Source organism: Megalops cyprinoides, chromosome 13, assembly GCF_013368585.1.
Source record: "Megalops cyprinoides isolate fMegCyp1 chromosome 13, fMegCyp1.pri, whole genome shotgun sequence".
Classification (NCBI taxonomy): domain Eukaryota; kingdom Metazoa; phylum Chordata; class Actinopteri; order Elopiformes; family Megalopidae; genus Megalops; species Megalops cyprinoides.
In genome coordinates this window covers 1,878,101-1,889,590 of record NC_050595.1, presented here as the reverse complement: position 1 = coordinate 1,889,590, position 11,490 = coordinate 1,878,101, and the positions used below count along the sequence as shown (strand labels likewise).

Sequence of the window (11,490 nt, the reverse complement as noted above, 5' to 3'; positions counted from 1 at the left end):
AATGTTGTCCTTATCACATTTCTGTTCCACTGTTCTGTTTTCCCCAGTGTTTTGAAAAGAAAGACAAGATGAACCTTCTGACGTAGTAAAGTTCAACCCGGCAGTCACACAAGCACCACCTGTGGGAGGCTGGGGGACTTGCCCCACAGAGGGAGAGTTGCCCCATACAGTGAGGGAAGCTGTTGCCCAACAGGAAAGGAATTACCCTGGGTGGGAGATTCGCACCAGGGGGACGTTGGCCCTGCTGGTGTTCCCCAGGGTGAGGAGAATGCCACACACACAGCCCCCTGGCTCAGACCACGCTATATAACCATGGTTCACTACAGGTTCACTACACGCACAAAACACACTCACCTAGGGCACTGTGCTGCATTCGATTAACAACACAGAGGGAAGATTAGGTCTCTGGCCGTTGGGTCCGTGTCTAGATGGATAATGACTAATATAAGATAATGGTAAGAAGTCTGCAGGGGAACTGGTTCACAGTAAAAACGCGCTGATCCATTCACCAGGAACCATTGTTTGCGTTGATAAAAATATTACAGATTGCACATTTATGTCCATTTTAATAAACATAAAAACTGTGGGTTGCGGTTCCACTCATGTAAGTATCTCTTCAAAGGCACGGTGACACGTACCGTGATATAATGATATTCCTCCAATCCTACATTATCTCCGGCGCTCAACGAGCGCAGACGAGTTACCATGACAATTTTCCAGCGCGCGCTCAAGGTACTAAATGAAATGGAAGCGCGAGCTTTACAGTGCGTTGCGCTCGCGCTGTTGCCCGCGGCACGCGTCAGATTGCCGTGGATTGCGTCTGAAATACCCGCGAGCTGGGTTTGCGCAATTATATCGGCAGTGTAACGTCAATGTTTTCCATGTACATTTTCCAGTGCATGCACCGGATCCTACAAGCTTTCTTACTCCCCTCAAAGAGTCAGTAGTAAAAGGCTTTATTTGCTTAGAAATAATTAAACTGAACCCAAGTCAAGCGTGGGGTAAAGGTCGATTGGCTGACACTTGAAAAGCTTGAAAAAACTATTACGTGGCCGTAAAATAAAAAAGAACAAATACATTGTGTGATCATAAACAAGTTGTGCGGGTTAGTAATACAGAAAATGAAAATAACTGTTATGGAGGGCAGGAGGGGAATCCAGGAGTGAGGTGAGGGAGCGCTTGCGGGCAGGAGTTTCGCCAAGGGCGTTGCGTGTGGAAATTTCCGCTCTTTGAACGTTCTCTTTGTTATCTGTGTCCCAGAACAGAAAATGAAAGTAACCTAGAGAGCCGAAGAGAAGAGAGAGGTCGCGATGGCTGCGTCCGGCTTGTTCAGAGAACTTTACTGCGCCGTGTGTTTCGATCTCTTCAGTGATCCGGTCAGCCTGCCGTGTGATCACACCTTCTGTCGCCGGTGCATCAGGCAATGCGAAAAAAATCTGAGCCCGCACTGCCCGGAATGCCGAGCGACGTTTGCACACGGAGAGTTCCGCACAAACCGAACTCTGCGGAACATGGCCGACAGACTGCAAACGGAGCTGAACCTGTGCAACTGTCCCGAGCACCAGGAAAAGATGAAGCTATTCTGCGAGACAGACCGACAGCTGATCTGCGTGGTCTGCCGCGACGGAAACACGCACCGGGATCACAAATGCAAGCCCATCAGCGAGGCAGCGGCGATCAGCAGGGTGAGCATGACCTATGGCCACCTGCACTACCCTCTTCTACTGACTGCGCACAATAAACACAGCTCTCAGTCACAGTTTGCCTGTCCTTGTCTGAGTGGACAGGCCTGCTTTGGGTCATTTCTGTCAGTGGCAGGAATTACTTTCTTCAACCCATTTCCAAAAGAAGGGAGGGAAAAGGGTTAAAGAATGCCGTTTCAGAGTGTAACCTTTGCTTCCCGTAACAGTTATTTTCATTTTCTACATTAAAAAACCTGCAGAACTTATTGAGGCAATATTATGAAGAGATAAAATAAGTAAATAAACGTCAGAGGGTAACTCTTTCAAGTGTCAGTCAGTTAGCCATTGCCTCATTGGGGGGCAGGGGCAGATAACACCCCCTGTATTTTAGTAAGCCCCTGTCTCTCCGCCCGCTAGTCACATTATGAAAGGCTTTAAGCTGCAGTCACTCCACTGAGGGTGTAGTGGGAGGTGGTAATTGGTACAGCTCAGAGGAAGAGCTGGAGTCACGCTCAGGTTTGATATGTTTTCATCTGTTTTGCAGGCTGAATTGGAAAAGGCTTTGGAGTTCCTGTCTGAGGACAACGCTGCTCTGACTCACCTGATCGCCCAGCAGAGTGATGAGATAAGGAAGACCAAAGTGAGACGCACGCCCACATTCCCTGAACCCTGTCATTACTTTGCCTTGCATATCAACAAGCCGTTTTTGCTGTACTCAGTCACATTCCTTCTATATACAATTGCTTTATAACTACAGCAGAGGTCTATCTGCCTGTTATAACTGCTCTACAATTGTAGGCAAAGTCCACTGGCCTGTTATAACTGCTCTGTAACTATAGGAGAGGCCCACCTGGCTGCCATAACTGCTCTGTAACTGTGGGAGAAGTCCACCCGCTTGTTATAAATGCTCTATAACTGTAAGAGAAGCCCACCAAGATGTTATAACTGCTCTATAACTATAGGAGAGGCCCACCTGGCTGCTATAACTGCTCTATAACTGTGGGAGAAGTCCGCTTGCCTGTTATAACTGCTCTGTAACTGTAGGAGAGGTCCACCTTGCTGATGGGCCAGATCACGGCGAAGTTTGCAGAGCTTCAGCGTTTCCTGCAAGAGAGGGAGCGGGTGCTGAAGGAGGAGGCGGCGCGGGAGGAGAAGAGAGCTCTGACTCCCATGCAGGGAGGTCTGGCGGTGATGACGCAGGCGCTCACGGCCCGGCGGGAGAGAGAACAGATGCTGCGGTCAGCGCTGCACATCAGCGAGTCTGACCGCTTCCAACAGGTGAGAAGGTGACAGGTGTGAGGGGCACCAGGGGCTGGTCTGGGGAAAACGCCACAGGCCTGCAAACCCTGCCGCTGTCCTGTAACATGCACGTCTCCTTTTAAAAATCGTCTGAGAGTGATGAATACTTTATCCTCGCTGTCGCTGTTGGTGCAGGGGAAGAGGCGGGGTGTGTGTTTTCACTCTGACTCTGATGCTTGAGCCTGGATGGAAGTGTTCAGGCTTTCTCTGTCTCTGCGGAGTGGTCTTTGGCACTTCCTTCACCGAGAGCTCCTTATGAGAGCAGACCTGGTTGGCTGACAGTTTGCCAGTAAGATCACCTGCAGTTCTCTGTCTGAATGAGCCACTTTCTGTTTTTCTGTGTGCAGTGGTGGATCAGCAAGGGTTCCTCTGCAGTTGAGGAACTGAGGAACCGAGGTGGTAGAGCAAGAGGACCGAGGGGCCAGGCAGCAAATGATGAGTGAGTGTTCAGCTCACTCTCCTGAGCTGGTCTGCCGTATCCTGTGATATCCCTCACAGATCAGCGATTAGCCTACGTTTCAAAACCTGTGATTTTCCTAAATATACATTCATTGACCTGGTGTAACACTTTTTGGCTGTATCAGAATGATTAAACTGACCTAAGATGGATATTTTTTACCAAGGAGGGAAATTCTGTCTGCTGTTTATAGGTCCTACCCTGTTGAAATGCTGGTATTTGCTTTTTCCCACAGGTTTAAGTCTGAGGCGAAAGGCCTCTGTGTGACACCTCACTCCCCGCACTCCCCCTCCCTGGGGCCGTATGACAGCCACCTGCAGCTTTTCGTGTGGAAGGAGATGCTGCAAGTGATCAAACCAGGTGAGCTCTGATCTGCTGTGTTTATGGTCCGTCCAACCAAACGCTTACCAACATCTTCCTGTGAATTCATAATATATAACATTCAGACATGTTTGTTCATTGTTATCAATTAATGATAACATCATAACTTTAATGCATTAAATACTTATGGTTTTTGTCTTTTCTTGTTTTATTCTATTTTATTTATGTGTTAGTTCTCACATGTGTGACTTTGGAGGACCTTCATGACCCGCTTTTGAAAGTGTCAGCTGATAGCGTCAGACACGTAGAACTGAATTCCAGGACACTGTGGGGGCTTGGGGAAGCTCCGGAATTCTCCATGTCCCACACCTGGAGCCAGGAGAGCTTCAGATCAGGGCAGCATTACTGGGAGGTGACGGTGGGGGAGAAGTCGCACTGGAGCCTGGGGCTGGACGCTCAGCTCAGCAGCAGCAAACAGGCCATCTGCAGGCTGAATGGGAGGTTCGGCAAACATAGGGTTAAAACGCAAAAAGAAATCCCTCTCAACCTCCCGGTCAGACCTAAGAAGATCGGGACTTTCCTCGACTGTGAGAGAAAGCGAATCTCTTTTTATAATGCGGACAACATGTCTCTCATCCACTCCACTGCATATGACACAGACAAGTCCCTTTTTGTCTACTTCAATCCTGGCTTTTATTTTAAGGGGGAGAATGGGGACCCCTTGACTGTGTGCTGCTACTGAGGTAGATTTTGGGGCGTTCACCCAGGAAAGTGCTGCTGAACCTCTTGTGTCCTAAAGTGTAAAAGCTCCCAAACAGCAGGGCCGGTGGCTTTAAATTTGTCATACGTTATAATTACATATTACTAAATGAAAGTAAAGGATATGATGCATTTGTCAGTATTTTCACCAAAGATAAAATCAGTAGAGTAAGCTTGTAGGTGCTTCACATTTTGTCTCCAGGGCTATGCCTCAGCTAACCTTTCAGAAATCATTGATACTTTATGTATATTACTTTGATTGACATGAATCCATGTCTTTAAAAATATTCCTATGTACAATCAATAAAAATCCAAGTGCCTTTTTTTGGTTGTTTCTAATTGTAATATCTGAATACTTTACCAAATCTGAGATTTGTAATTAATTGCAATGTTGCTGAAAATCAATAAAGTCATCCAGTGTCTGTTGATTGGAAGAGTGCAGTTTATTAATTTTAACACAGCCCTGTTGCTCCCCCATTGGTTTCCTATCTGTGTAGAAAAGTAGGTGTGTCCTCCATCTTAGTGAGATGTACAATACATATGACCCTTATCTGCTGCACGCACACACACACACAGAACTACAAAACCACACTACACTACTAACATAAACCCACAGACACATACAGAGACAGACTCACTTACAGAAACTTCATGATTCTCAAAGGTCAGACTGCAATCCACCCCCCACCCCAGCCTCTACCCACACACACATGGGGCGCCAAGGAATTACCTCCCCAGCCCCTCGCTGCCTGCACTGACTGGATCAATAACCCACCACCGTAATCTGACACATCTGGCAACCCTGAAACCTAATCTTCCCTAGCATTTCCATCAGCCCTGTGGTTCTGCTGTGTGTGTGTGTGTGTGTGTGTGTGTGTGCTTGTGTGTGTGTGTGTGTGTGTGTGTGCTTGTGTGTGTGTGAGCTCATGTGTGTGGGGTTGGGGGGGTTCGATGGAAGCTTATTTTCTCATTGTAAGATTATCTATTTAAAAGTAAGTATGTGTGTTAACAATTCTACTTTTTTCTTGATAAGATTATGAAACAATCCGTCTTCATTTTGGTAACAACAGTGAAAAATCAGTGGTAAATGTGGGAGTCATAATAAAATAAAACATACAGATAGGTATAAAAATAAAATTATTTATTATGTAACCTAAATTGTATGAAAACACTGATGCAACACATCCTTATTTTAAGGTGAACACTTTTGAGTTTTTTTTGTCTGTTGATTGACGCCCTGTCCTCCCTGGGTGAGTCTGGCTGCGTTGCTGTAGTGAGTGGAGGAACTTCATCTGCATGTCTGCCCGCTCTCTCTCAGGTTTATGAGCTCCTGAAATAAGAGAATAAAGAAAGCAAACTCGATCCAGGGCCTCAGGGCACATTTCTAATAACTGCGATTGTGCTCGTTTTGTCAGGAGATGGTAGGGGCAATATTAAAATTTCCTGGGTGATAAATCACCTTTTTTGTCTTTTCAAATTTGGCTGATGCGTTTTGGGAGGGTGCTGGGGGGAGTGGAGCTTGTGTGTTTATTGAGCTGTCTCTGAAGAGGTGCGAGGCAGTGGGTGGTACAGCCATTTATTCTGAGTGAACAGAAGAAAGTGACTGTTGCAGGGGTGATGGCCCTCATTATGAAATCAATAGAGCAGTGCTTGAATCAGGTGTGCATTCATAAAACTGGGTCTTGCTGGAGCAATCCAGGTGAAATATCAGAAGCATTATCCCCTCCAGGAGTCAAATTCATGACCCTCTTAGTCCTGAATCTAAGGTTCAAACATATGACCCTTTTATTCCAAACTCTTGGCTTCAAACCCGTGGCCTTAATCCATGATTCAAACAACAACCATCTTAATCCAGTTCAGGGTTTTAGACCACAGCTTTCTTAACTCAGAGACCATGATTTATGTCCGGCAGCAGACCCAATGACAGCCATTATATGACATCACCGCAATCTGTTCGAAGGTGACATGTTTGTAGAGCTCAAGCACAGATAGCTCAGGACAGAAGGAAGCAAAAATTGACCGTTTCATCTTGGTCAGTCCTTGGTGGTCTCTATTCCAGGTTCCTTGCATAAGGGTTCCGGAACCCGCTGAACACTCTTGTCACCTCCTGGACACTGAGGTTCCGAAAAAGAGCTTATACAAAAACAAGATATCCAACTTTGCATGCATTAGGTATAATCATATCAAAAGAATACTTTCTAAAGGACATGAATGGGGGTTCCAGAACTCTCCTGGTGTGCAGGTGATGACGGTGAGGGGTTAGCCCGACCGAGAGCCCGTCGGTGTCAGCTTCACAGATCTGACACTTTGATTCATGTTCTTAACTTTGTCACCTCAACCCCACCAACTACCACCCCTCCCACCCACTCCACCCCCTCTTCCCTGAATCAAAGAGGAGACGCCTTTGTAGAAGAACAAAGCAGGCCCTGAGCTTTGTTGCAGCGAATCAAGGTCCGCTTTGATTGAGTCCCGTGTCAATATTTCATATTTAATTCTCCTGGATCCCGTTACCTCACTGCTCTGCTGCTGATTGAGTTTGGAAGACATGGGGTGTGGCAGCAGGAGAGATGGCCGCTCCTTTCAGGATCTCCTCATCACAGCTCCTCACCACAGCTCCGGCCTTGGATTGGAGGAGAAGGGGGGGGGGGGGGGGGGGGGGGGGGTTCATCTCATGCTGAATAACGGAGCGAAGAAAGTTCCAACAGACATCTGTCTTTTCTATCACCTGATTATCTTGGCATCCAATTACCTGGAGCCAGGTACTCTTCTCATCTGATGGCTAACTGAAGTCAGAGCAGGCTACTGAAGGGCTGGTTAAACTCCCACACCCTCCTGCCCCCCCAGGGACCCTGGCTGACATTACGTCACATATCCCAGCATTCCCTGGGGCTGAACTGCAGAGGCTGCAGCTCCTGGACGTACCCTGTCTCCTCGGTAACAGTGCGAAAAAAAGGGATTATGGGTAAATTTACTGTGTGAGGCAGACTCACACGATGGAGAGAGAGAGGGAGAGATGGAGAGAGAGAGAGAGAGAGAGAGAGGGAGAGAGAGAGGGAGAGATGGAGAGAGAGAGAGAGAGATGGAGACAGAGAGAGAGAGAGGGAGAGATGGAGAGAGAGGGAGAGAGAGAGAGAGGGAGAGAGAGACAAGGAGAGGGAGAGAGAGGGAGAGAGAGAGAGAGAGGGAGTGAAAGAGGGAGGGAGGACAGGAAGGATAACTATCATCAAATGGCCCAGCTTCACTCTGATCAGTCAGGTGGCATTAGGATGAATGTGTGCAGTGTTTGTGCGATGGGGGGGCTGCTGGTGTATGCGTTACCGCAGTCTGGAAACCCGCAGGTGTGTTCCGGGTCCTAGCGCATGCACGAGTGGCGTGGATCCATTTCACAATAAACCAGTGAAGAAGGAAAGTGCATTTACACTCTCTCAGCTGTGTATTGCTGTGCGTCTGGGACACAGGCGTGTGATCAGCGTGTGCTTGTATGTGCATTCGGGTGAGTCTGTGCACGTGTGTATGGTGTATATGTCTCTGTGTGTGATCGTGCACGCGTGGGTGTGTGTGTGTGTGTGTGGAGGTCTGTGCGTATGTGAGTGTGTATAATGCTAGGTGTGCCATGCATGCGTGGGTGTGTGTGTGTGGAGGTCTGTGCGTATGTGAGTGTGTATAACGCTAGGTGTGCCATGCACGCGTGGGTGTGTGTGTGTCTCTCTGTGCGTGTGTGAGTGTGTATAAGGCTAGGTGTGCCATACACGCTTGGCTGTGTGTGTGTGGAGGTCTGTGCGCATGTGAGTGTGTGTGTGTGGAGGTCTGTGCGTATGTGAGTGTGTGTGTGGAGGTTTGTGCGTATGTGAGTGTGTGTGTGTCTCTCTGTACGTATGTGAGTGTGTATAACGCTAGGTGTGATCGTGCAGGCGTGGGTGTGTGTGTGTGTCTCTCTGTGCGTATGTGAGTGTGTGTGTGTCTCTCTGTGCGTATGTGAGTGTGTGTGTGTCTCTCTGTGCGTATGTGAGTGTGTATAATGCTAGGTGTGATCGTGCAGGCGTGGGTGTGTGTGTGTGTCTCTCTGTGCGTATGTGAGTGTGTGTGTGTGTCTCTCTGTGCGCATGTGAGTGTGTGTGTGTCTCTCTGTACGTATGTGAGTGTGTGTGTGTGTCTCTCTGTGCGTATGTGAGTGTGTGTGTGTGTGTGTCTCTCTGTGCGCATGTGAGTGTGTGTGTGTCTCTCTGTACGTATGTGAGTGTGTGTGTGTCTCTCTGTGCGTATGTGAGTGTGTGTGTGTCTCTCTGTGCGTATGTGAGTGTGTGTGTGTGTCTCTCTGTGCGTATGTGAGTGTGTGTGTGTCTCTCTGTGCGTATGTGAGTGTGTGTGTGTGTCTCTGTGCGTATGTGAGTGTGTGTGTGTCTCTCTGTGCGTATGTGAGTGTGTGTGTGTCTCTCTGTGCGTATGTGAGTGTGTATAATGCTAGGTGTGATCGTGCAGGCGTGTGTGTGTGTGTGTGTCTCTCTGTGCGTATGTGAGTGTGTGTGTGTGTCTCTCTGTGCGTATGTGAGTGTGTGTGTGTGTCTCTCTGTGCGTATGTGAGTGTGTGTGTGTGTGTGTGTCTCTCTGTGCGTATGTGAGTGTGTGTGTGAGTGTGTGTGTGTCTCTCTGTGCGTATGTGAGTGTGTGTGTGTGTGTCTCTCTGTGCGTATGTGAGTGTGTGTGTGTGTGTCTCTCTGTGCGTATGTGAGTGTGTGTGTGTCTCTCTGTGCGTATGTGAGTGTGTGTGTGTGTGTCTCTCTGTGCGTATGTGAGTGTGTGTGTGTGTCTCTCTGTGCGTATGTGAGCGTGTGTGTGTCTCTCTGTGCGTATGTGAGTGTGTGTGTGTGTCTCTCTGTGCGTATGTGAGTGTGTGTGTGTCTCTCTGTGCGTATGTGAGTGTGTATAACGCTAGGTGTGCTGGGAGATGATCTCTGTTTTGCTAAGTGAGGGTAGCTCGCTGTTTACTGGAGCAGCTGTCAGCCATGAAATATTAATAATGATGGAAGTGAGGAATATAAATAATAATATGATCTAAAGCAGAGAGACGCAGCCATGCAAATCACGCAGCACTCCCAGAACGTATAGAGCTGATATCCTCCACAGGCCAGAGACTCGGGCAGCCATTGGCTCTACTAATTTTCCATCATCTCTGACTTGATTTCAGTCAATGGCCATTATTACCCAGATCCCCAATTTCTTCCAAAAAGGACGTAGAACACCAGTGTGGCGTAGGTTCCGGAACATGACTGCACTCATAACCAGAGCGTCACAGGCTTGGATTCTAGGTGTAGGCCCGCAGTCATACCCTTGAGTATAATGGACCTCAGCTGAATGCTTCAGTAAATATCCAGCTGTATGAATGGGTAATGTGCTTTATATAAGCTATGCAAGCCTCCCTGCATAAGAACGTCTGCAAAGTGAGTGTATAAAGTACTCAGTGTGGAAACGTGTCTGAATCCAGCGTGTGGGACAGTTTCACCCCCTGAGGCAGGGCTACAGTAACAAACAACCGAGTCAGTCACCTCCATTTTATTTCTTTTTTATAAATGTAATAAATCTTTATGCATACAGACAGAATATCCAAATAGAAGAAAAAGAACATTTGACAGAACAATCCAACCATTCAAAGGACCAGTGGATTACGTTTCACATATCTTGCTGTTTTTTTTTTCTTCTTTATGATAGTGAACACTTACCTACAGCTGGGAGACTTACACATCCTAGCAGAACAAGAGTTAATTTCACTGTCACAAAAGCCATCCCATGGAAGGTGATTAATATAAGTGATGAATACATTATGGCCAGCTGAATTAGGGCTCTCCTCCGGCCAGTCTCTGCTGGTTACCAGTGCTACAGCAACGCTGAATGACCTTCACAGAGACTCTTTCATCTCTGGCCCTCTGAATAAACATTCTCTCTCAGCCTGAGTGTTTGATGGACAATCCTTTACAACAACAGAATCAAACGCTTCAAAGCAAGGGTCAGGGATGTGATCTAGAATTCTGTGGAATTTTCCCCCTTTGTCTCGGAATGGTTTTTTTGCCCCTTAGAGCCATCTTCAGCATATTGATTCAGCACAGAAACATCCGACAAATACCAGAATAAAGCTTCCAAGCTGGACATAAAAGTGTAATAAAAGTATATGCTGCTATTATGATTCTTATAGATTCTTATATAGACTTTATAGACTTTATAGACTCTGTCCGCTGTGAAGTCATCAACTCCCGTAGTGATGAGGACATAAAATTAGAAAAATATCTGATAGCCATTTTAAAAAGGTAAACATGAACTATATATTTTTCTATATTTATTCTTAAAAAACATTATTTCATTTCCTCTGTTCTCATCAGTGTTTGAATGGATGTGTGAAATCTAAATATAATAGTAATATAATATATAAGATAATATGTAGATAACTGTTACCCATTGCCTGAAAATGTACATTGTCTATACACTGTTTGCTGTGATATACAGATATTACACTGTACTTCAGTTTAATGCTGAGCCAAATTACATTGTGTATCAGATGGCATATTTTACAATATATGTTACAAACAGAAAAAAAAATGGTTAAATGCACTACCTTTTCTACGGTTCCATGCTACACACGGCATCTCCTGGCAGTCAGCAGTGAGACTGAGGGTGAGAGTATCAGGTGGATGAGGAGGGAGTGGCTATCAGAGCGGAATCAACACAGAGAGAAAACGCAAAGGAGCACCAGCAGGTCCACCTGTCTGTGACACACCGCCGAAAGTGCTCTCCCTACGGGTTAGGTTCCAGTGGAACTGATAGTAATCTGGTATTTACAGTATGTACATGTTAATTACAAAGTCGCCACACTGAATGTTGAACAGCAGAAACGCAAATCCTGATTTGAAATGGGAACGTGAGTCTAAAAAACTCCATTTCGGCTAAAAATGTGTGCACTTCTTCACACAATATCTTGGGGTC

The 11,490-nt window shown here is 46.6% G+C and overlaps 1 protein-coding gene across 1 annotated transcript; it reads left to right on the top strand.

Annotated features, from left to right (window-relative positions):
• Positions 1 to 2,825: 2,825 nt before the first annotated feature.
• On the top strand, positions 2,826 to 4,565 carry LOC118787659 (nuclear factor 7, ovary-like). The gene is made up of 4 exons (XM_036543206.1): positions 2,826 to 2,960; positions 3,329 to 3,420; positions 3,674 to 3,798; positions 3,993 to 4,565. The coding sequence occupies exons 1-4, from the start codon at positions 2,853 to 2,855 to the stop codon at positions 4,499 to 4,501; spliced, it is 834 nt and encodes a 277-aa protein (XP_036399099.1). The 5' UTR covers positions 2,826 to 2,852; the 3' UTR covers positions 4,502 to 4,565.
• The last annotated feature ends 6,925 nt before the right edge of the window (positions 4,566 to 11,490 follow it).